General features: G+C 44.5%; 1 protein-coding gene across 6 annotated transcripts in view; it reads left to right on the plus strand.

Moving 5' to 3' along the window:
* agap3 (ArfGAP with GTPase domain, ankyrin repeat and PH domain 3) overlaps nt 1-23,044 on the plus strand; it is a 103,843-nt gene that overhangs the window by 27,165 nt on the left and 53,634 nt on the right. For 2 of the 6 annotated variants that reach the window (XM_084008173.1, XM_084008169.1), the window contains exons 2-3: nt 20,523-20,581; nt 22,931-23,018. In XM_084008173.1, the coding sequence (XP_083864299.1) occupies nt 20,523-20,581; nt 22,931-23,018 (147 nt within the window). Of the gene's footprint in view, nt 1-11,271; nt 11,408-13,115; nt 14,991-20,522; nt 20,582-22,930; nt 23,019-23,044 lie in introns of those variants that run through there. The other 4 variants (XM_084008171.1, XM_084008170.1, XM_084008172.1 and 1 more) reach the window with 4 other exon arrangements.

Genomic DNA, 23,044 nt, shown 5'->3' on the forward strand with positions numbered 1-23,044 from the left:
TATTTGGAGTAAATGTCAGCGTGCCAGAATTGTGCTCTGTCCCTATCAGTTGACGGACTGTATTTCCCATTTATTTTGTGCTTCGGTTGAGTGGACTGGAACCATCCCTAGTGACCTAAATATTTAATTGAATACATCCTCTTTTATCCTTGGTGGTGTTAATTCTGTCACATTTTCTGCAAAGACGGAATATGCAAATCAATTAAAACAACAGTAGAGGGAACCTAATCTAAGTTACATAGCCGGATCAGCTTTGAAAAATATGTGATGGTTCCCTCTGTTCTTAAGCCATAGAATAAGGAATTCCTGCCTCCGTAAAGCTATCACCTTGTGACATTACTCGTGAGCGTGAGTAAGCTTTAATGCGTTGATAGTTGGATTCATGTTTCTCTAGGCCTTAGACCTATTACAGCATGAGTCATTGCTGGGCCATTAGGAGATATGGAGACATGAGCAGAATCACAGCAGACCAAGCAGCTATTTACATGTGAAGAGGATAATTAGCAGTCCCTCTCCCACATATTTGTATTATTAAACGAAGCATTAGAATAGTCGAGGGAGTGCATTCATGGTCAGCGCCCCGCAGGATCTTGGCAAGAATGGCCTCGGCGTAAGTTATGCGCTCTCTGTGGTGTTTGTTTCCTACCGAATGTGCATGTGTCATGACTTTTTCCCGGCGTGTGCATTCAAAGCAAAGTCTACCAAAGTAAAAGCCAGTGCAAATCGGGCTGAATCCCAGAGATCGGCTGCTTATCCGTCAAGTATTTTGCAGGCAAACATGAATTTACCTCCTCACACAGTTTACCCGCGATGCTAATTTGCTGTTTGAGTAGCAGGAAATTACCATCGAGATCGACACTGCAGTGTATACACTCAATCACGCGTATCCCCTCAGATGTTTCCCATGTTGTTTGTTGCTTCTGTGGCGCACTTACCGTGCTGGTTATTCATTAATGATAAGTCATCAAAAGATTTGAAAATCTTTTGTAATACAGTGGACTTTAAACATTCCCATTACAGACAGACTCACCGTCTCCAGCATGTTTAATAAGGAGTGAATTCATATCGGCCTGTTTGAGAGCGTTGGGTCCATATAATAATCACTCCTTTAATTTATGCATTGCAATAAATTCAATTTTGATTGCTATCTCTTACCACTCTTTGGTTAACATGGGATTTCTTAATATTCTTCCACAGGCTTTGTGTTGAAGCACACATTAGGGGAGCGATTATCAATTGACGTCAGTGCAGTCAGAGAGCAGAGCAGTGATGTCACCTGAATATGTTCAGGTGGTGGTTTGCTGATAATGAAATAAGCATCATCTAATGGAAAGATGTTATCATCCTTCTCCTTTTAACACGCAGTGATTGTTTCTAAAGGCACCCGATTCAGCTTGTTTTCAATTTAAACTTCAGCTGTTTTCTGAGCTTTTAGGGACGTTAATAATCTGTTTGATCCTGTTCAATGGCACCTATTACATTACATCTTTAGTGCTTCAAAGGAGCTGGACTTGTGCATTACACAGTCCCTGGAAAAACCTGTTTTGTCTTTTGCTTTAACTTTAGTGGAGGCGAGGGATTTGTGTGTGTGTCATTGAAATTTACATTTAATTTCTCCTTGTTTGGTCACGGAGTCTATTTAGGGATCCTGACCTTTTATGCGTTTTCTTGCGTAAAGACCTAGCTATTTCCAAATGTTAGATTACTTAACTGATAATGCATTAAAGTTCTGTTACACAAGAAGTCGTGCCTAAAGCAGAGGTTCCAGACCTGAAGATCAGGACCACAACAACGGTTTGGAGGATCAATCTGAAGGGTCTAGAGATGATTGAAAAGATGGGGCAGCAAAAAAACAAACAGATTTTTGCTACATATAATTGTTCATTTTCTCTGACGTTGTTCTAGTCTTAGCTTTTTTTTTCTTGTGAATTATTGGATCGGATCCCAAGCCTCCTTATAATAAAACACTGCTTCTTTTTTTAAGAGGCCCTTTGCCAAAAACGTTTGCAACCACTGCCCTAAAACATAACCTAACATCCCTGTGCTGCGTGTCAAATTAAGTTTTCTGCTTGGCAAGCTACACGTTCCTTGTGTGCCGGCTGACATTCAGACAACGAGTAGTTAAGATATTGGATCTGTTACACAACACAAAAAACACACAAAAATATGATTTTGGATATCCATTATCATAAAACATCTACTATGAATATGATGCTGACTATCTGATCTGGCCTTTTGTATATCATTCATAAAGTTCTTGATCAGCCCGACCAGTCCTGTTTTCCACTCTTGGGCTGTGATATCGGGAGACTGATGTCGACGTAATGCCGACCATCCTGCAGCTGTCACTGTGATGAGGAGCAAAAACCGCCTCTGCTGCTGTGCTTATCTCATTGGCATGCGGCAGCCGCTCCAGACTCAATCCAAACAAAGACCCGATATGTCAACAGCAACGGCAAGCTACGCACGCTTTTACCTTTTGATCCCCCAAACACTGATCTTGACTTTCAGCTGTTTACGTCACATTGGAGGTTAAACAAGAGGAGGCCAGGGATCCCGTTTTCTTTTTTTTTTTTACTATGCGGTATCTTTCCATCATCAGTCCTGGAGCAGAGGAGTTCTGTAGCACCTTTCAGCAGGTCCCCACCACCACCACCCCCCTCTCCACAAGCGCTCACACCTGTCTCTTCCTGGAGCCCAGAAATAGTGCACTGCAGCAGTGTGCTTCTCCGAGGGGCGGGCAACCATGTGACCTCAAACTATAGTACCTATGGAGATGCCTGAGTAAAAATAGCAGAAGTGTCATCTCCTAGACTAGTACTGTGGATCAGGCTGTGTGTGTGTGTGTGTGTGTGTGTGTGGTGGGGGGGCTTCCCCTGAATTTCATTAATCTCGGACCGTCTGCAGTTATTTATCAAGCAGGGTTACGTAACAGAGAAATCGCATTATAGGATCGCATCTCCCCAGAAGGTGTGGGAGCAGATGAAGCCGGTGCATCTTGGTGGGTTTTTTTTAAGTGCTGGTTATTTGTAAAGGTCTAGTTAAAGATCAGGTCCCCCTTCTCCTGGGGGATGCTGCTGATGTGGTGTTCGGCAAGCGGAGGGAGGGTGGAGGGTTGTGGGCGGATGTGATCGAGTTAAAGATGAAGAGACGCAGAAGGAGGGAGGAGGAAGAAGGGAAGATCACGTTCCCGTGTCATTTCTCCTGCTAAGTATTGTTTTCCAGCAGCCCAAATCCTCAGCTCATTAGGCTGCTTACTTCACTTTGGATTACACGAGGGAAGATATGGGATGCCTGTGGAGTGTGTGCGTGCGTGCGTGTGTGTGTGTGTGTCATATTCAAACACAATCAACCTCAGTGGCGGTGGCAGGGGGAGAATTCAATTGCTGAAAAGTTAGCACGGATTGAAGGTGTAGGAGGTTATGACACTTCAAATCTCAATGAGGCAGTAATGCTGAATAATAATGTACACTGCACATGCTCTGCATAGAGGATATTTGCCATTAAGTGGAATAAAGAGCCCTCCGGTAGATGAGATATATAAACCGAGGCACATCAGCATTTCGAGTGCGCCACGTTTCGCTCATGCTCATTAAATGCCTGTTTATTACAATTTAGATGTGATTTTCTTTGCTGCCAATGATTTGCTTCAGGTGGAAATGTGCGTATTGCTCAGTTAGGGAAATTAGTGCAGCCTAAGTCAAACACCAGCAATCTCCTGCCACATGATGCACAGCAATGTGACATTTCATCTAGTTAAAGTGCAGAGTTGATGGCCGCACGGCCGTTTGCTTAATGGTCTTAACTGTACTTGTGTGGCAGCTCGCCGCTCGGACACTTGGCCACGGCGCTGCAGACGTTATTAGATAAATCCCGTTGGTACAGCAGATGTGTGCCTCCTTTAAATTGACTCCATTCTGACACGTCCCAAGGGGAGAAATCCCCCGTTTCTAATAAAGATGGCTTCTCAGCATCTGAAGGAATTCGATTTCCAGACTGAATGTACATCTGAAGACGTCGAGTGGATGCCTTGTGGAGCTTCTTGAGATAAAGAGTGAGTGTTTAGATTGAAATCAGTTAATATGAATTCCAAATACACATTATGTTTTTCTCCCTCCCAGGTTGAATACACAACAACAATTTATCTCCTCACTTGGGTTTTTTTCCCCCCCATGTTTCCTCAATCCCACAAAAATGAGTGCACTGTTTTTGTCTACTTTTTGTCTGATTTTGTGTGATTTAAGAAGGCGCTCTGCAGTAAAGTATCGGATGGAGTCACAGATTCTGTGTATTCAGCACACTGTGGTGCCCTGCGGAGAATCAAATCTTTTGATCAGCAGTTTTGATATCCTCAGATTTAACGTAAGGAGAAATGACTGTAACGCCTCGTGTTTCTGTATTACTGTTATATTCAGTATGAAGTGTGTTGAGCTGTTGTTTTTGTTTCTTAATATCCCAGCTTGTCCATCTCGGTGCTGCCATTTGCAGACATCACAACAAAAACAGCCCTCAGCCAGGCCTCGTTCTCTCGAAAGCCAAATTGCAGGAAATACTCAGGCGCCATCGCTCAGTGTCTCCACGTCCACTTTAATCACATTCAGGGTTTTCCGCGGTTCACCTCGACCTGCTGCTTGCACCCACATCTTACTGGACTGAAACAATGTGCATAATGAAAGGTTTCCCCCCCCCCGACGCACCTGGCAGGGACCGGATGATGTGTCATTATGTTAAGGGCGCCTTAAAAATGTCACGAAGAGCGTGTAATGTAACTTCCCCACGCCGACTTTGACAAATAGAGCTGTCATGAAACTTCACCAATTAGGACGGAGCTGTTTGCGGTGGCCTCTCCAGCCCCGGCGTCTGTGTCATTCAGACTCTGTGGATGGCGACTGAGCTGGAACTAAGCCTCCGTGTCTGGCTGTCTGACTGAGGACATGTTCTCCCCCAGAATACTGATGGCGTGTCATCTCTGATGGCGGTTCGCAACGTTTTACTCTAAATGATTTCAAAGTTATTCAATTTCACGCTGAGGCTCCACTTTTGAAGCCTCGGGGGGAGATTTCAAGTCACGCCACAGGGGAATCTATAAATTGCGTGTTTTTGATATTGAGATATATTATTAAGTAACAGATCTTTTTTTTTTGGCAGATGTCTATATACGTTTACCTCACTGCCTCACGTTTTGTGCCCGTCACCGTCGGCGCATCACGCTCATAATTGCTAGTAACCACGTTACCACGGCAGCCATCACGCCGAGTGTCATTGAACTTGGACCGGTGGAGCGTGGCTTAATTGTCAGTCACCTGTGGAACTAAATCTCCCAGAGCTATTTCACAGGCTGAGGATTTAGAGATTTTCATCAGTCACAGATATGCTAGTTAAATGAACATAACAAGTAATCCCACGTTGAATACAGACTCGGTGATGCGTCATTATCGCCGTTATCCGTTACTGATTACGTAACTGTTTGCGGTACGCCGAGGGACAAGGGGACACAAGGGAGCAACACCGAGCTTTTATTTTGGAAACCTGAGGTTCATGAACCGTTTCAGCTCCAGAAACAAATAAAGACTCCCGTGTTAGATCAGACAGCAGCTGCTCCATAGATTTGCATGTTATTAGTGCTGAGGGGGGGGCATCAGTAGGAATGATGGTCTTCCTCCTGGCTTCTTTGTAAAATGGTGTTGTCAGCTTCATAACGAAGCTCCCAGCTTATTGTCTCAGCATGCATGGGCGGCACAGGAACGGAGACAAAAGGCGTGGGAAATTACATGGGAGCTTGTGCCCGAATGTGTCGCTATTCTTGGTCCTTCTTTTTGGAACAACACAGAGTGAAAAAGAGGAGACGGAACAGAATTACATTATATGCTGTAGATTTATTGCTTCTTCTGGAGACCGGCTCGTGGTTTTGCATGTAAATATCAGAAGGGACCCCGATGATGTCTTTATGACCAGCATCTTCAGAGTGCAGTAGTATAATGTCGAGCAGCAAGGGCACAGAACTAAAGTAAAGTTGGTAACTTTGCAGTGTTATAGCGAGGTGATACCGGTTTGTGGCTGATTCGTGTTGTGATTGGCACTTTCCATTATTTTAACAACTGCAGCATTGTAACAACAGGATGGCGGCAGAGAGACAAGAATGCAGCTGAAGGCCAGATGGTGCATGACAGATTAAATGTGTCGCCGTCGCAAGAAGGAGATTGGAGGAGGAAAATGATCCATGTAGCATGATCGCTTGAAGGGGAGACGTTGGTGAGCGAGGGAGTGACGTGTGCAAAGTGCAACTAGTTCAATACCCGAAGCTCGGCCCGGTGAAAGGATTTCTTATAGTTTAAATCAGGTCTCACAGTCTTAGTCTTAGTAGCGCTATCGCTATCGTGTGTGTGTGTGTGTGTGTGTGTGTGTATATACACACATATATCATCAATGCTTTCAGGCTGTCTCTCTCTGCTGCTGTGTAATGGTACCAAAAAAACGAATATTAATACTCCTACATAACAGCAAAGATTACAGAATGCAATACCACATCAAAGCTATTGCATAAAGGCGAGTTTGCAGGCGAGTTTCAGAAGATGACACCAGGAAGAAGTAAGCGTGGGGTTTGCAAACTAACGTGTAGAGGAGGAGGAGGACTGGGAGCCACCGGCCCACACAAACCTGCCAGTAAAAACTGTGCATCTCTCCGCAGCTTCCTCCTACGTTCCTCTCACTGGTCATTTTGTCATCTTCTACGAAGCGGTACGTGCCTCCGTGTTTCCCCTGCCCATTCCCAGCCATTTGATATTCACACTGCCCTTTTTTTTTTTTTCTTTTTCCTGTGCTAAGTTGTTCCATTCTCTCCGGCCAAGTCTGCAAACCCTCACCCACTAGCCGTTCTGCACCTTGGATTTCTTCATCTGACACATCAAACGAATAGTAACATATTGGCTGCAGGCTGGTGGTGATGGTTGCAACGAGCAATAGTCATAAAGTCAAGACTACCGCCTATTCATCCGCCCATGCATGTTCAGTACATTTGCAGGTGCAAAACGCACATGTACGCAGCGGACACTCTGCCGGTAACTCACCACTCCACGCTCGGCATCGTTTTTCTGTCCGAGGCAACGGGGAAATTAGCAGCGGGCATCTCGGATGTGGAACATTTGAACAAAGGTGCTTCGTGCTTCGTGCTGCAGCGTGGGTTACGCAACAAATACACACTCTATCACCGGCTCTCTCTCCTCCATTCAGTCTCATGCCTTCGCCCTCTTTCTCTCGCACACTTCACAAATGCACAAGCTCCATCTCAGGACCTGAATTTTAGAGACAGAAGCGTCTGGAATTTTTTCACAACCTCCCACAGACGTCCTCGAACCTATCATTTTCTCTGCAGTGGAGCAATGGTGACGTATGCTCGTCGCTGGTGCAGCTGAATTTTAAAAAGGCTTTACGCCCACGCTCAATACCACTACTGCAAGCGTAATTATCATAAACTTTCCTTGCTGTCTGTCGCCCTCCTGTCTCTGCGTATGATTCTCCTGACTTATTCATTTGCGGATATTAATTTGGTCTTGATGCAGAGACGGGAGGGGTGGAAGAGGGTCTGGTAAACATATGCCTCTTTGAAAATTGGTAGGTCATTGTGCATTCACTGGTGCTGTTTAATCAGCTGGGTGAATCAGAAGTGCACGTATGAGTTCCTGCATCCGCACAGATTGACTTACATCACGTCAAAACTGCAGTTTGTTTACATTACGTTTCGAAGCCATTCTCATTGTTGTACACTCATTTTTGAGGGAGAAACACCCCATTTTCTTTTTTTTTAAGCTTTAACAACTATTCCTGTGAGATTCTTTTTTATCAACAATGATAATTCACATCTTTCAAGGGAATTTGCTGTTTGGCAGATCTGTTATCTGTAATTTGGGGGGGATCACATCAAGTGTTAATTTGTGCTACAGAGAGCTGAATAGTCACACCCAGGAAAACATCAGTGCTCGGGAGGAACTCCCTTGTGACTGCATACTTATAATTAACTGTGATCATGTATCCCCCCACCCCCCCTTTTTTTAGAAGATATAGTGACAGATTTTGAGCTGTAATGACTTGGGTTGCCACAGCGGATTGATCAGTGAGAGAATACCTAGGTGATGAAACCTCATCATGTTGTTTTTGTGTATTCACAATAAAACCTGCATTATATTTAGAAGATTTTCCTGCTTCTGTATTGAATTTACAACTGCATTTTAGATATTGTAAAGTTATTTTGATTGTTGCATCCTAATCTGTAAATATAGTGCATTATATAGTAAATTGGGAGTGATTTTGGACACTGTAGATGCTTCAAAACAGAGCAACTTGCAACATAATAATAATATGGGTATATTTAAACCATGATCGTACAGCAGTTCAAACACACACAGGATTGCCATTATAAGGGAGCCTTGGTGGTTGTTAGAACTCATCATTTTTTAGCCTTTTGAGATGTAAGATTAACACAATTTCTATTTTGGGTCATACAGCCCAGATCCGTGTCTAATATCTAATTCCCTGTATTTGCTAGAACTGAGTCTCAACATTATTCCGGCTTTTGCCCAAAAGGAGCACTGCTACTTGCTTTTTTTCTGCTCGTAACCGGCTGAAATTGAAAATCCAAAAGATGGTATCAGGAGTCATTTGGTGTGATTGGGAAGCCTCGGGCAGAATGTGGTACAGGGTTGATTAGCAATCCAGAGCTCATGTGTCTGGTCTGTTATGACGCAAATCAGTGTTTCTGACTCTGTCAACTCCAGTGAGGTCAGATGACTCTTCAATCAAGGACTTTTTTGTTCTTACTGTGAATAATTTCCTGTGCAATGTGTTCACATTTGGTTATATTTGAAACCATGACATCAATACCTGAAAAAAGAAAAGTTCTTATCAAACCTTCTGTGAGTCACCGTCGGCAGGCTTTGGCACTGATTTGTCATGCTGAGCTCCGATCGAACGCCTCCTGAATAATGCAGACGCCGCGTATGTTTGCTCTTTAAGAAAGTAGACGGCGCTGTGCAACGCTGGAGGATGCTGACTGCTCGTCAGCTGCGAGTCCTGCTGCCGTTGTGCATGTGTGAACGAGGTCAGCGGCGCTTTTATTGACAAAAAAAGAAAGAATGAGGCAGCGTTGGACTACAACACCCTGCTTTTGTGCTGATTATTACGAAGTCAGGTCGCCGCCTGTCCCCGTGTCCCCGTTTGCCAGAGGAAGCAAACTGTCTTCCCGAGAGCGTGCATATGTGCATAGTCGCCTTCCTCACGCTGACTCATGTCCCAATGCTGACGAGGGGTTCGTAAGCTTTACTCATGGCTCGGATGCATCATTCAATATGCTAGACGGCGCTGGCGTTTGTCGCATGTAGGGTCTGTGTCCTCATATCAACACACCAGTGCTGCCTTCTGCACCGGCCTGCTGCTCCAACGTGGCCGTCCTGGGCTTCCTGCTAATAAGTATTCAGAGAGTATCACAACCCCTAAAATTGCTTAAGCCCCTGAAGGTAATTGATGATACTGTGAAAACCCTTTTCCCAATTCACTCACTATCTGCAGGCTTACAGTAGTGGAGACATCTGAGGTAGACTAATTTCAAAAAGTGAAAGTTGGCTCAAACTTTCATTAGGATTTTCTAGGGATGCACAGATCCGACTCCTTGCGGTTCAGATAGTGAAACTTGGGCTTGAAGTATCTGCAGATAAAGAGCACCAATCAGATACCGGTGTTTAATTATTCAGCTGTGTGCCAGGGATTCCTTAATGTGCAAGGAAACAGCAGGCCTGACCTCAGACTTTCAGTCAATTATCATCAAAACAATATTTTCTACACCAGCAACGTGGTAGAAGGAACTCTTCCAAATCAACAGGAATTAAAGTATGAATAAGACGCCAATATATAAATGATGCAGTACATTCTTATACAATTGATGATCCAGATGTTTGCTTCATCAGCCCGATGTGACATAACAGCATTATTGGTGCATCCCTAGATTTTTTTTTTTTTCATGTTTTTGTTTTTGAAAACACTTTAAAATGCAATTCTTAAATGAGTATGCAGTTCCTTAGGGATGTGATTATCTCAACTGAAAATGCAAATACTATTGATTAACATAAGTCCTTACTGAATTCAATTAAGAAGAAGGGTAATGCGTTTTCCAATAAAACTATAATGATACCTTCTGAATTAAATTTGAGTGATGTCCCGTTGGATGACTAAAACAAAAAATATCCCCTTTTGTATACTAATTTATTTTAGATACACTTCACCTATGTGTGGTGCATTTCCAATGGAGTGTTGTATTTCTGAAATGCTAGAAAAGTAGACGGGGCTTTTGGGGATATTCAACAAAATCCATCTGGGTTATCCTTCTGTTTATGACAACAAAAAGATTTCTGATAGAGGTGTAGGAGAAGCTTTTCTCAGGATTTTGATGTAGCTTTAGGGACGTAGAGGACAAAGTCAGGTCAGAGTCATTTTGTCAAAACAACAACACTCGTGTTAGTAACGGTGAGACACACACACACAGATAAAGAGATAAAAGGCCAACACACAGTGTGACGTCTGCTCCCGACCAGGCTGATGTGTACACACAGATACGGACGTGGAGGGTAATTCAGGAACCTCAGAACATGCTAATCCAGTTTTTCTGAAAAAAAACCCTCCCAGCTGCCATCAAGATACGGTTACAACAGGGAGGAACATTTAGCTGTGGGACAGAGGAGGAGAGAGGGGCACACAAGAGAAGCTCTGTTACCAAGTCAGCACACAGATCCCATGATTTACTACAGCGCTGTTTCCTCTGGACCCGACTGCAACAGAGACAACGGGATAGTGGATTAACTATAATCCTATCAGTGTTTCTCGTGTAGGACCCTGTTAGCCAACACCTGCATTACCGATTACCAGGAGGAAAAGGACTCTGGAGGAAACCCTGACACATGGCCTCTCTGGGCCAGCTCCTCAGACCGTCCCGTTACCGGCCAGGCTTCTGCTGGTAAACACATTATCAGGACTCACAGCATTATACAACTGACAAATGAGATTTTTTTTTTGGAGCCATGCTGGACAAAAGCAACAGAAGGACCATGGAGGAGCAGAGATTTGAGCTGCAGGGAAATGATCAGCAATGCATGATAGAAGGAAAATAATAACCCATGAGGAGAGGCAAAATTGAAAGATGACCAGCAATTGGAAGTGACGCACCATATTTCAGGCACCTGGATGTTTTAGTTGCCACTGGTTGTATTGTGAGTCATGGAGCTGTCCCTTTGAGGTTGGACTATGTTGCTGTGCTTCGGGGGTCGGAGACGAACTCGACACCACCAGAGCCAATGGAGCGAAGAGGACCGTTTGCTTGACGACGAGCCTCACGTCATTATAAACCCCTGCTTCCAAGACGCAGGTAAAAGGCCGCCACGGTGGCGTTGGCTTAACATTTCCCTGATTGTGTATGTGTGGTTACAATACGTGGTAGTAAGTAAAGCACTGAGTTTCCTGAGAGAATACCTTGCATATTTGCAATTGTTTTCATTCTGACACCACTCAGTCTGTAGATAAGAACACAAAAGGTAAGAATGCACCAAGATATACCTCAAGTTGCAGCACTCTCCTGTGCTGTAAGTATTATGCAATGGCAGAGGCCTTCATTCAGATGAGCTTAAAGGTAATGTCATTTTGTAGCATGTCTTTTCTTCAACCTGAAGAAATTATCAGCTATTTGAGGGCTCTGGGGGTGAAAGAAATAGGTTTTTTTAAATCAAGTGCTTATGTGATGCTTGGACGGCAACTTCCAGCTTCAGTTACGTTGGATTTCCCATAGTGACATGGTTGTGGTTGTACTGGATTTCTGACAGTGATGCTCTCTGAGAATGAGAAGTCAGTGTTGCCTTTTTCAAGGTTATGCTAAAATGATAAAATCATTGGGATTTCTATCTAATAGAGGAAATGTTGTAATGAGAGGTTTCAGTTAATATCCAAACAGAGAGGTTTGTGTTGATGTCGTGTCACAAAGTGTTCAGGCAGATTATACCAATGTTAACTAAATTGATCATCCATGCTACCTCAGGGGACAATTTCCCCCAGTTTTGTCTCCCCACATTTTTCTCTCTTTGACCACAAAGGGGCAGTGTTGAAGCCCAAGTCACTCGAGTGCTGCACAGTCGAGCAGGTAAATGTGGCTGGATTCAGATGATGCTCTTTATGTGGTACGTGGCCTTGTATTTGATGGCCCCGTATTATTTTGCCAAAGCACTGTGGAGCACCACACCTGTGAAAAAGAGGAAATGGAACAGGAAACATGTAAAGGCTGTTTGCTCCATTAAACTTGAGCTATCCCACTGTGTGTGGGCTGTGTAGTGGGAGCTGCTGGAAGCATAGTGCGTAGTTGTGTGGATACTTAGCAGTACTAACATGGATTGCATTTGTATGTGTGTTTTTTTAGTTCCTGAAGTGAGAGGCAAATTATTTAAATTTTTCCCCATCCAAGATATCCTGACTAAACTGTGTACAACCTAAGCAGTGCAGCAATGCAAGACCCTTTAACACAGCTCTAAAGTGTGGATACATTAACAAAGGAAGAGGTGAACTCTATTCTCTCTTCTTCCATGAAACATGGGAAAGTGTCCTCTTTTTGTCCTTTTTTTTCAGAAGAAACAAAGTGTCTATTCATGGCTGGCGGTCTTTGTTGATATCAGCAGTGTGTAATCAGCTCAGTCGTCCCTCGATCCCATGTTCACTTTTGTCTGTTTTTCTCTCCGGGGGCTACTAGCAGCTCCGGAGAAACCAGGAGGGCGTGTTTAATGCCTGTGGGATCCATTCCTTGTTTTCCATGCGTCCCGGGGGTTGGAAGGCAGCTGAGAGTTCAAACACAGACACACTCCCTCATGCTCTGCATGGCAAGAGCTCAGAGATTAAGGGGTTTCTCTCCACCGCCAACAACAAGGATTGCTCACAGTTCGTAACTTGCCAAAGCGGAAGGGTGATTCTTTTTTATTTTTTTTTTAGTTGCAACTTTTGCAGCTTTAAAAGATTTGACCTTGTTGCAAAAAAAGGCAGTGGATTACAAGTTTTTCTTTTGTCCATCTGCCTGTGCAAGACAAGTAGAACAAAGTGTGGGGAGAAAAGCTGCTACCATCTACATGCCTGTGTGAGTCGAGGAGCCAGAGGATGCAGGTGGCAGCGAGGCTTTTCTCTGACTTGTTTGAAGTTTTTTCCCCCCCATGTCAAAGGTGAAGGATTATGCCTGGCATAGGAATTCGGTCTTCAAATGAAGGACTTGAGCTGAATCTCAACTACTCCTGGGCAGAATGGGAACACTGGCTTGTCCTACACGCTTGTGAATGAGGATGTATGTGTGAATCGGTTTGACTGAAGTGCCATGCTTTTCCTCAGCAGTGGGACCGTGGATGCGACCCCAAAGAGTACAGCTATTGGCCAACAGGGGAAAATCGTTTACCACATCTCTGTAATCCTGAACCAAACACGGGGCGATTCGCCGGTGACAGAGCTGGGAATGGGCCAGGTCACCCGCAACCTGGTTGAGGATTGCCAGCCAGGCGGAGAGATAATTAGTGTAGTGGCAATGGAGAACAGCCCCAGGCTGGGCAGGGCACGGCAGGAGCTTGACAGGTGGCCCTCCCTGAGCTGCTCAGGTAGAGCCGGGAGGCAAAGAGAGGAGGCCGTTGTGGAGGAGAATGAGGAGGAGCTGGTGGAGGTGGAGGGAAAAATGAAGACGGACAGGTTTTTGAATCATAACTACAAGAATCCAGGTAACGCTTCACAACAAGGCAGAGACGTGGCCGAGTCAGCCGCTCAGACGGACCAGCAGGAGCAGCGCATTCAAAGCTCTACGCTACGATCCGTCACCGTCCATGCGAAGCGGCTCGTCTTTGGGGAGCATGGCATTGGTTCAGGACATAGCTCTCTGCCCCGGGCCGTGTTGCGAAGGTCACGTCAGGATGAAGCCTCGCTGGGTAGGAGAACGGTGAGCATGTATGGCGACTCAGTCAAGCAGCAACGAGATTCTCAACCTGAACAAGAAAGGCGCCTGCGACGGCCCAGGAGCGTGTGCATGCTGGCAGGCCCAGGCCCAGTCGTGTCGGATTCCCGGACCCAGCAGCCCTCTAAGAGGGCAGGCATTATAGAAAACAACCAGCAGAACAGGAGCAGGAAAGCAGAGTTGAGAGCTGTGGATGGCCTCAATCCTGTTGTGGCCCAGCGGCCTTCGGGCCCCGCAGAGGTGACCCCCAGCGTCCACCAGAGGAGCTGGAAGCCCAGGCCTGTCAGCATGACCGTACTGGAGCTCAGAAAGAGGGGCTCTGATGATGAGATAGACAGTCAGAAGAGCTGTGGGCACACAGGCAGCGATGGAGGAGGCTTTCTCAAAGGGGGCTTCCGTTGGAGACTTTTTGGCAAAGCACCTCAAGAAAAGAGCAAGGAGAAGGAAAGTGACAAAGATGCAAAATCGTCACCCAAATCCAGTAAATCTGACGCTCCAAAAAGTACTCTGAGCACCTTAAGACGGAGCCTCAGCCTGCGAATCAGGAGGACTCGACCCCGGGACAAAGTTGTTTTAGAGTCTGAAAGGGAAGTAAAGGAGTGTTCCCGGAATAAAAGTGTGGCTGATGAGACCACAATGCCTCCACGGCCTTTCTCGTACCTCACAGGAAGAATTCTTCCAACTTCCAGTGAGCCGATTGAGGATGGGGGCATGCAGTACATTCAGTACCACAGCAGGGGGAAGGTCAATGTAATGGAGGTACCTCTCTGTCCAGCAAAACTGTCTTCCAAACCAGTTCAGGAAGAACCGAGCATATGGCAGCTCATAGCCAGCCGTTTCAGGAGGAAAGAGCAGCCATGCAGTGGCAAATGTGAAACCCAGCAGTCCCAGAGCAAAGAAACGGACCAATATCCTCTGGCCGGGAATAATAAGTCACTGCCAGTCTCCATAGAGACTCTGGCAGGCATTGACTCCCACAAAGGTCAAGGTAAGACCTGTGAGATTGCTGAATTTATGTCTCAGCTCACTTCTCCATTTGCACCCCCTCTTTCACTGCACATAAAGTTACAGCTCAAAAGAAAGAAGGAAGTGCACTTTTCTTTTTTCTTTTTTTTTTTTAGAAAGGACAAGCAAATGAAAAACACATGGTGAATTGTGAGTTTGGATGCCATTCAGAAACGTCTGGTTCCAGAGAGTCCTTTTGGAATTTCTATTTTGGGTACTTTATTCCTCCAGTGTTTTTCATTTGTGAACTGCCTGTGTGTAAGCACATAAGATGTTAAAAGTTTAGTAAATGAGCAGGTACGTATGGTAAACTCAAATCAACGGTGACTAATGGCTTAACACAGCATAATGGCTTGTTTTTTTTTTTATGGTGGTGCAACTGTGGTGTAACGCAGCCCCAGTTCTGTCTCCGTGTTCAGACACAGAACTTGGTGGGACGGATAATGCTGCCTGTTGGCCTCGCAGAGAGGTGGCTTAAAACCGTGGCATTAAAGCGGTTAGTGGCTGTAATGGGGATTCGTTTGGCAGCCTAGCGGGGCTAAATTAAGAGGGCTTACATGCCATAATGATGGGGAGAAAGGAAGACGACTTAAGCACTGCTTTTAAAGGTTAACTCTGGAAGTGGAGTGTTTGTCCAGTAGCCTGGAAGACCAGGCACACAGAGGGGAAATATTTCCACTGTTCTGAATTATCAGCTGAGGTTTGTGCCGATCCAATTTCACATGTGAAGACCTTATTAGTCGTCAGCGACAACTTAACAGCCTCTCCCGTCAGGTCGCACGTATCCTGTGTTTATTCTCATTAAGCCAACCTTTGAACCAGCAGATATTTCGTTCTCATGCTAGCATCCCACTCATAATGGTTCCTTGGGTCCACCTTGTTGATCTCCCAGTGTTATTTGCGATCTCACATGACATGTAACCGAGGAGCCATAGTCCTGTGGTGGAGTGTCAAGTGGTATTTGTCCATTTATTCCACAGCAGAGGCGGTCAGGCATAAGGAATGTAGGTGCGCCGATCAGTCAGTAAAGTGAGGTGTTCAATGCCCTGGGCGGGCCTCGCCTCCTGTTGCTACCTGCCTAAGTGTTTGCTCCTAAATTAAATCCAGAAAGCTGAAGCCCAGCCCTCACAATACTAAACACTCACACACACACACACACACACACACACACTCACTCAAGTGTTTCCTAAAGATAACTTCTAAATCCTGCCAGGTTCGGGGGAAGGGAGATACGTGGTGATGGGTTTGAGGTGTGCAGGCTGCGTCCCCACCCCCACCTGTGGATGAACAAAGCCAGTCTGTTGAGCAGCGGAGGCATGAGTGATCAGTGAACCGTGTGCTGCGATGGGGGCTCTCCAGGGGGCTCTTGGTTGGAGGAGGGGTGGTCGGCCATGCAGCTTAGGTGGTCGGCAATGCACTGGGAATGGCACTGTAGATAGAGCTCTAGAATACGTCTCTGTATAAGGTGTCAGCGTGACCCAGCAGACAGAAAAAGTGCTCAGTGAAGCATATTTATTCTGACTTGGCTTGCTCTTACCTACTGACAATTTGAAGAAAATCCCCCATCTGTGTCATCCATTTTCCTTTATCTGGAATCTGACATGAAATGTATTCCTGAAGATGGAATTCCCTCTGCTTCTTTCCCCTTGCTGTGTCTCGTTTGGCTTCCTGTGAATTCCTGCCAACAATATTTCTTGTCAACTTGACTCTGCAGTCGGAATGAGTCTGCCTGCAGATTACATTTTTTTTCAAAGATGCATTTGCTTATTTCGTTTATACCAGCAGGGGTGGGTGAGCCAGACTCCCAGCAGGTAATTATGTTCGAGACAAATAGACACTTTCCAGGAAATTGGGACCAACAGTAACTCTGTCTGTGACGATAACCCGTTGCATGCCGCAGAAGAGATACGGAGACAGCAAGATATTGAAAAGCTTTAGCAGAGGGAAATCTGTTAATGACAGAACATAACTCGTATTTGAGCATCTGCCACTGCCAATCTCAGCTTGGGTACATTTTGTCCTTCGGGATTGTGGTTGAGGAGGTGAGCAGCATCCTGCTGTTCTCGAAACAGGCAGCTTCTCCCCCAAAATTCTGTTGTTTGTTTGAAGTTTGAGTTAGGGTCTGCAATTCGCAGATCTCCCTTCACTTTGTGTGCAGTTTTTCCTCTTTAAGTTCAGTTTTTCACATGCACGGTTTTGGATGAGCAGAAAAGATACATCTGACAGATACTTTACCTGGTCACCGTACTGCAAGATAAACCCAATTTGCAAATTTCTCGTTAAATGAGAATCCTGTTTCAATCAATGACACGGGGCTTTAGGAGCTTTAGGTAGGGCAGCCCATCCAGACCACATTAGACTGACATGGCATAAAGATTTTTACCTTGTTCTCTGCTGATTGTGTGTCACTTATTTAATTTTGATAAAAAAAAAAATACAGAGGTTGGTGATTTGGAGCTCAGAAGAACGGAGGAAGGAGCTCTGACTTCGTAAACAAATGTGTAGAGCGGCACACAGTAGGAAGATGATACAGGACCATTTTTGTCAAGACGATAAATGTAGTCCGACGGGGAATGTTGGTTGGTCATGAGGTCGGTGTATATGGGGAGCAGAAATACTAATTGCTAGCTAAATTCTCACTCTGTAATTTATGATAGTGGGAAAGCATGGTTGGAAAGTTAGTCAGAGTGGAAGTTTCAACCTCAAGGTTTCCCTCACTCATTCCAAAAACCACTTCAGATTCGCTGCACGTAGAAAACGCCCGCATGCATGCACATGCGCACACACTCGCACAACTAAACGCGCATGGTTTCTGCTCACATTGCATTTTCTTTTCTCATGAAATGGAATAAGTGGGGAGGGGGGGGGGGGGCTTTGTGCTTTGCTACGCTCAGACAGAATGGTCATTTTTATCTGAGTAGACATGAGCAGTGAAGTGAAAAACCTAACAAACAAGCTGGCAACGCAGTTTCCCCCTCGCAGAGACAAAGACACCGGTGTCCTCTCTAAACATCACAAATGCAGGGGCTTTCTGTTTCCATAGGCATTCTGGGACACGGTAATGGTGGGATGCTCATTTTTAAAGAGTGACGTAATACAAGCACATGGTTTCAATTATGGTTTATTCTGGTTGTACTGCATCTGCTACAAAGATGGAAAAAGTGGAAAGTTGAGGATTTTGTCTGTGGAAATATATTACAGGATTTTCCTTAAAATTCCTTGAATGTGTCGGGTCCTGTCCGATTTTACTGTAAAAGCTCCTCATTTCCTCTTCCTTCTTGTTAGTGTTTTCTATCCTTGAAAGCATAAGTGGTGTTGTTATGGTTATGCAGTGCTTGTCAACAGCCAGCAACTCCATTTCCGTGTTGGCATTTGATAACTCTTAATATCCCTGCATGGTTATCATAAATTGGCCTTAGTTGTGTCCCTCTAAACGTTTTATTTCGACCGGGAAAATGTGAGAAAAACATCTGGTATTTTCCATTCATTCCTCCATCCATGTGATTATTTGTCAATATTGTGTTTCAGCAGTTAAGTGCTACAGAATGGATCCTTTCAATACGTCAACCCTCCATTATGTGAAAAATAACACAATATAAATTAATGGCATCATATAACTATGAAATATATTTTAAAATGGGCAGAATAAGTCCGTACAGAATGACAGGAAATGCAAGAAAATAAGGGAACAACCTTCAGACGGGGTCTCAGAGAGCTGGAACCTGAAACTGAATCAGATGGGTGTCTTCGCTCGTGTCCGGACATGTCAAACGCACACTGAGAGGGCTTAACGTGAGGCGTGCTGTTTAAAGACTGCTCGGCACCACACAATGCTCGGTGAAAGGCCCTTCTGTTAGGGAGGAACTGTTCTCCTCTCCCACAACAAGTGAGACACCCAGAGCAGAACAAAGCTCTTTGTAAATGGAGGTCAGAAATAAGTGCACATTTTACCTTCCCTAATTGTAGTAGGTCAACTGATGTTTGGCTCGGGTGATGAGTCATATGGACTTTTAGCAGAGGAACTGGAACACGTCTTCTAGTGGCAGTTACCTTACTGTTTATGCTGTCATTCTCTTCATTTTGGCACAAACAGGCTTACTGTAATAATGGATCCTTGTGTAGTGTGTGAACACTTTAACTGCTATGGTTTAGATGCCGTGTGTGTGTGTCCGTGTGTGTGTGTGTGTGTGTGTGTGTGTGTGTGTGTGTGTGTGTGTGTGTGTGTGTCTGTGTGTGTGTGTGTGTGTGTGTGTGTGTGTGTGTGGGGGGTCCACTTGGTATTACATGCCTTGTTGTCTGTAGACAGGAAGTCTACATGACCATATTGGAGATGGTATCTTCTTCTTGGGGGGTTCAGATGGTGAGAAAGCCGTGATCCAGACGGTGGTCTTTGTTCTAATGGCTGTTATGACACATTGTTGTGTACTCTATCTCTGTGGGAGATTTGTGGAGATTTTTGTGTTTTTAGTTCCGACGGGTTTGTGTTGTGCTCTTACCCCCACTGCTTATGCGATTATCCAGTCAAAGTCTCCAAAAATGTTAGTGGAATAATCAAACAAGTTGACTCAGGCCTGATAATGGCTGTCTTTTGAAATGGATTAGTTAAATCCTGCTCAGAGATTGCACAGTGTTGAAGCCTTATAGTCTGTATAGAGTGCACTTGCCATAGGTGTTTCACAATATCTTCTTGGCAAGTGTGTGTTTTTATAAATAGTGAATACGTAAACAAAACTGGATATGAGCGGATCAGAGAGAAAGACAAATATTATTTACCGTCTGGTTGTTTCTATGAATGGTCTGCAACCAGTGATTCCTATTGTTCCTCAATTAATCTACATTTTCCATTTATTAATGGAAACAATATGATGAAAGATGCCCCAGTTGGCTTTTGTCCTATAACAACAATGTGCAATCTACAACTATAGAGATAATAATGATAATAATGTGTCGACTTGTTTGTCTTCTGATCATATTGTTTGAATCCTCTCTGGGACTGGAGTGCAATGAAACATGTGACAGGAAAGATTGCTTTGCCTGCAGTGTAAAGCATGGATATGTTTTGAAAGGCTATATCTTTCTAAGCGTTTGACCCTGTTAACGTCGGTTAGCTTGGTACAGCATGGCTCAGTGAACGCCATAAAAGTTTGACACAATCCCGCTGGCTAACTGTGTGCAGCAAATAAAAGAGGACTTACAAGAAAAAAATAGGTGAAATGTCACTGAATATAATTTTGAAAAATGATGACAGAAATTGATTCCCCTAGTACATCAAAGTGTACTAAATACCCGACCAGACTGTAGATGGGCTTTGTCATATCTATATGACAGCTGGATCCATCATAAAACGTGTTGCACACTCCAGATAGTCTATAAACTGACTTTACAATCATCCCATGGGAAATACTGTTAATGCCATCTCTGTTGCAAGGGTCAAATGAGTTCAAATGGTTGGATTCCCTTTCAATGCTGCTTGACTAAATTTCTCTTTTTTGTGTTTTTTTTTTCTTCCTTTTAGACTCTTTTGTCAACAGCCAGGAATGGACATTGAGTCGGTCAGTGCCAGAGCTGAAAGTGGTGAGTAGCTTTTTATATTTCTAACAGTCCCTCCATTTATTCTCCCTCGGCGGTTTCATCTTTCCGATCGATTTAAATGTCAATGGGACAGCATGTTCTGCCCATGTAACACTGGTTCAGCGCTTTACATGAGAGGGAACGGTGGAGGAATTGGCCGGACTTTTTTTCCCTGGCACTTACTGGGTGATTTTTAATGAGATGCGTTGGCATGGAGATGCAGGGTGGCTTGCAGCAGGACGCGAAATGACTGACAGTTTCGGGCTAGACTAGTGACACATCTTGGGTCTGATCCCACCCTCCAGTGAAGCACACACACACACACACACACACTCACGCACACACACACACACACACAGCCGCTGCCAAATGCACAACTAACATCCTCACATGATTTAATGCCTTCCACCCATAAAGACTCGCAGCCTTCAGAAGCTGCACTCCGCCGCGCCGACAGTTGATACAATATTTCCGTGCTGGGTGAATTCATTGTTTTGCACCTCGCAAAGGAGAAATCTTCAATGGAATGAAAAGGGAGGGAAATCACAAGCTTAAAGAAAACTTGCCTTTTTGACTTCAAACACTTTCGACTCGCCTGTTTCCTTTTATGTTTCCAAGGTGTTAATTGGCAGCTTCAGCACATGGGTTTTTGTTAAAAAGGACCTGGATAGACTGAATGAAGTGTCTCAAAATAGCTATCATTCTTTTTCAGAACGTCCAAAGAATATCAAAGAATTGCTGTTAAGCGAAAAAGGTCACCGTGAAGAAGTTGGTCTTATGTCTCAAAAGATTTTAAATGTGGCGTCGACTTCTAAAACAGTGCAGTGTACGCCGGTATTGTAGTTTATAATGGCAGCTAAACCGTGGTTAAACCTTATTTTATTGACATCTTTTGATCATTAAATCCACACACGGTAATATTCCTAGATCAAATCCAAACACCTACAAAGAGGAGTGCGGGAATAGTGCCGGTACACGAAGCCTGTATACCAGCAGGTCTCAAAGCCAAGCCGTTAAAACAGCAGGAACACTGGTTTCGGTGGTACGTTCAAAGTCTATTGTTGTGTTGACTCATTGCTTTCGCCGCACACAGCCTACAACTTTTGCTAACTTACAGCTTATTCATAGTTTATTCTGCTGGGGTACCACATGGTTTATAAATATTTCAATTATAGACAGGGGAAGGCTGGGAAAGACCTTAAACAGATCGTTTCTCTTGTGCCTCAAACGTCCCTATAATTAGAACCATACCTGACTCTAACACCCACTAATGATCTAAAGAAGAAGAGGGCGATGGTCGGTGGAGGAGGAGGAGGAGGAGGAGGAGGAGGAGGAGGAGGAGGAGAGGGAGGAGATGAGGCATGTTGCAGCCTTTGTTCTTCCCAGACATGCTGGCATCGTCAGCCCACCCTACACCATGCATCACCCTGAAGGCGCTGTAGCTAGGTCTGGTCTAGACACCAGGGAGAGGAAGCGGGGGAAAGATCGCAACCGAGCCGCTGTATGTTAGAAGGACTTTCCTCATAATGTTTCAACCTCACGACGCCTGTAAAGAACCAAACTATGGTTTTCAGGGTTCCGCTCCTTAAATGCAAACCAAATATACTTTCTATTGCTTCCTACCGTTTTCTAAGGTTTTTGTTCCTTACAGTTCATTCATGTCGAATAGAGAAGCAGCCCTTAACAGTGGAACTTTCTGTGTTTGCATTGTAATTACAGCCCAACCAATAGTACGTTTTTGAGATATAATTTCTAGTTACTCATAGACTCTTGCTTTAATTTGAATATAGGAACAATACAAACAAATATGGCAGCCTTAGATTTACCAGCTTTAACTGCAATGATTCTGTAAGCAGGTTTTAAAAAATACTATCCTTGATGATGCATTCAAGGAAACTTGTACAACTAAAAAGATACTTGAACCTTTTGAAACCACCAACGGTCTGTTAATCTTTTGCCACAGTCCATGGGGAAATTGTTGAATTTCTGATAAAACCGCTCTTAATGCAATGAAAAGTAAATGCAATTTGTAGATAATGGGGCTACATTCTGCAAATGATGTTAAGGAGTCCTTCTTGAACAGCAGCCTGACAAAAGAAAAAAAAGAAATCTCACACACAAGGTCCACTAAACTGGTATGTCGGATGTTTTTCACCACATTTCATGGCCTTGCTCAGAGACTCTAGCCACTGAACAAGGTGGGAAGCTTGGGGAAGTGAGACGACCCTGAGCTGAGACCTTCTTTTTAGTCAGTCACCACTACGGCCCACAAGTCTACATATGCTTCTGGTTTGTACCTGTCATGTTGTGCCTGTCAGTAATAATCACAGTATTTTGCACTTGGCCTTGCAGGGCATTGTGGGAAACCTGTCCAGTGGGAAGTCGGCTTTGGTCCACCGGTACTTGACAGGCACATATGTGCAGGAGGAGTCTCCTGAAGGTAAGAGTCCGCTGCTCCTGTTACAC

This window comes from Eutrigla gurnardus (genome assembly GCF_963514095.1).
Source record: "Eutrigla gurnardus genome assembly, chromosome: 4".
Taxonomy (NCBI): domain Eukaryota; kingdom Metazoa; phylum Chordata; class Actinopteri; order Perciformes; family Triglidae; genus Eutrigla; species Eutrigla gurnardus.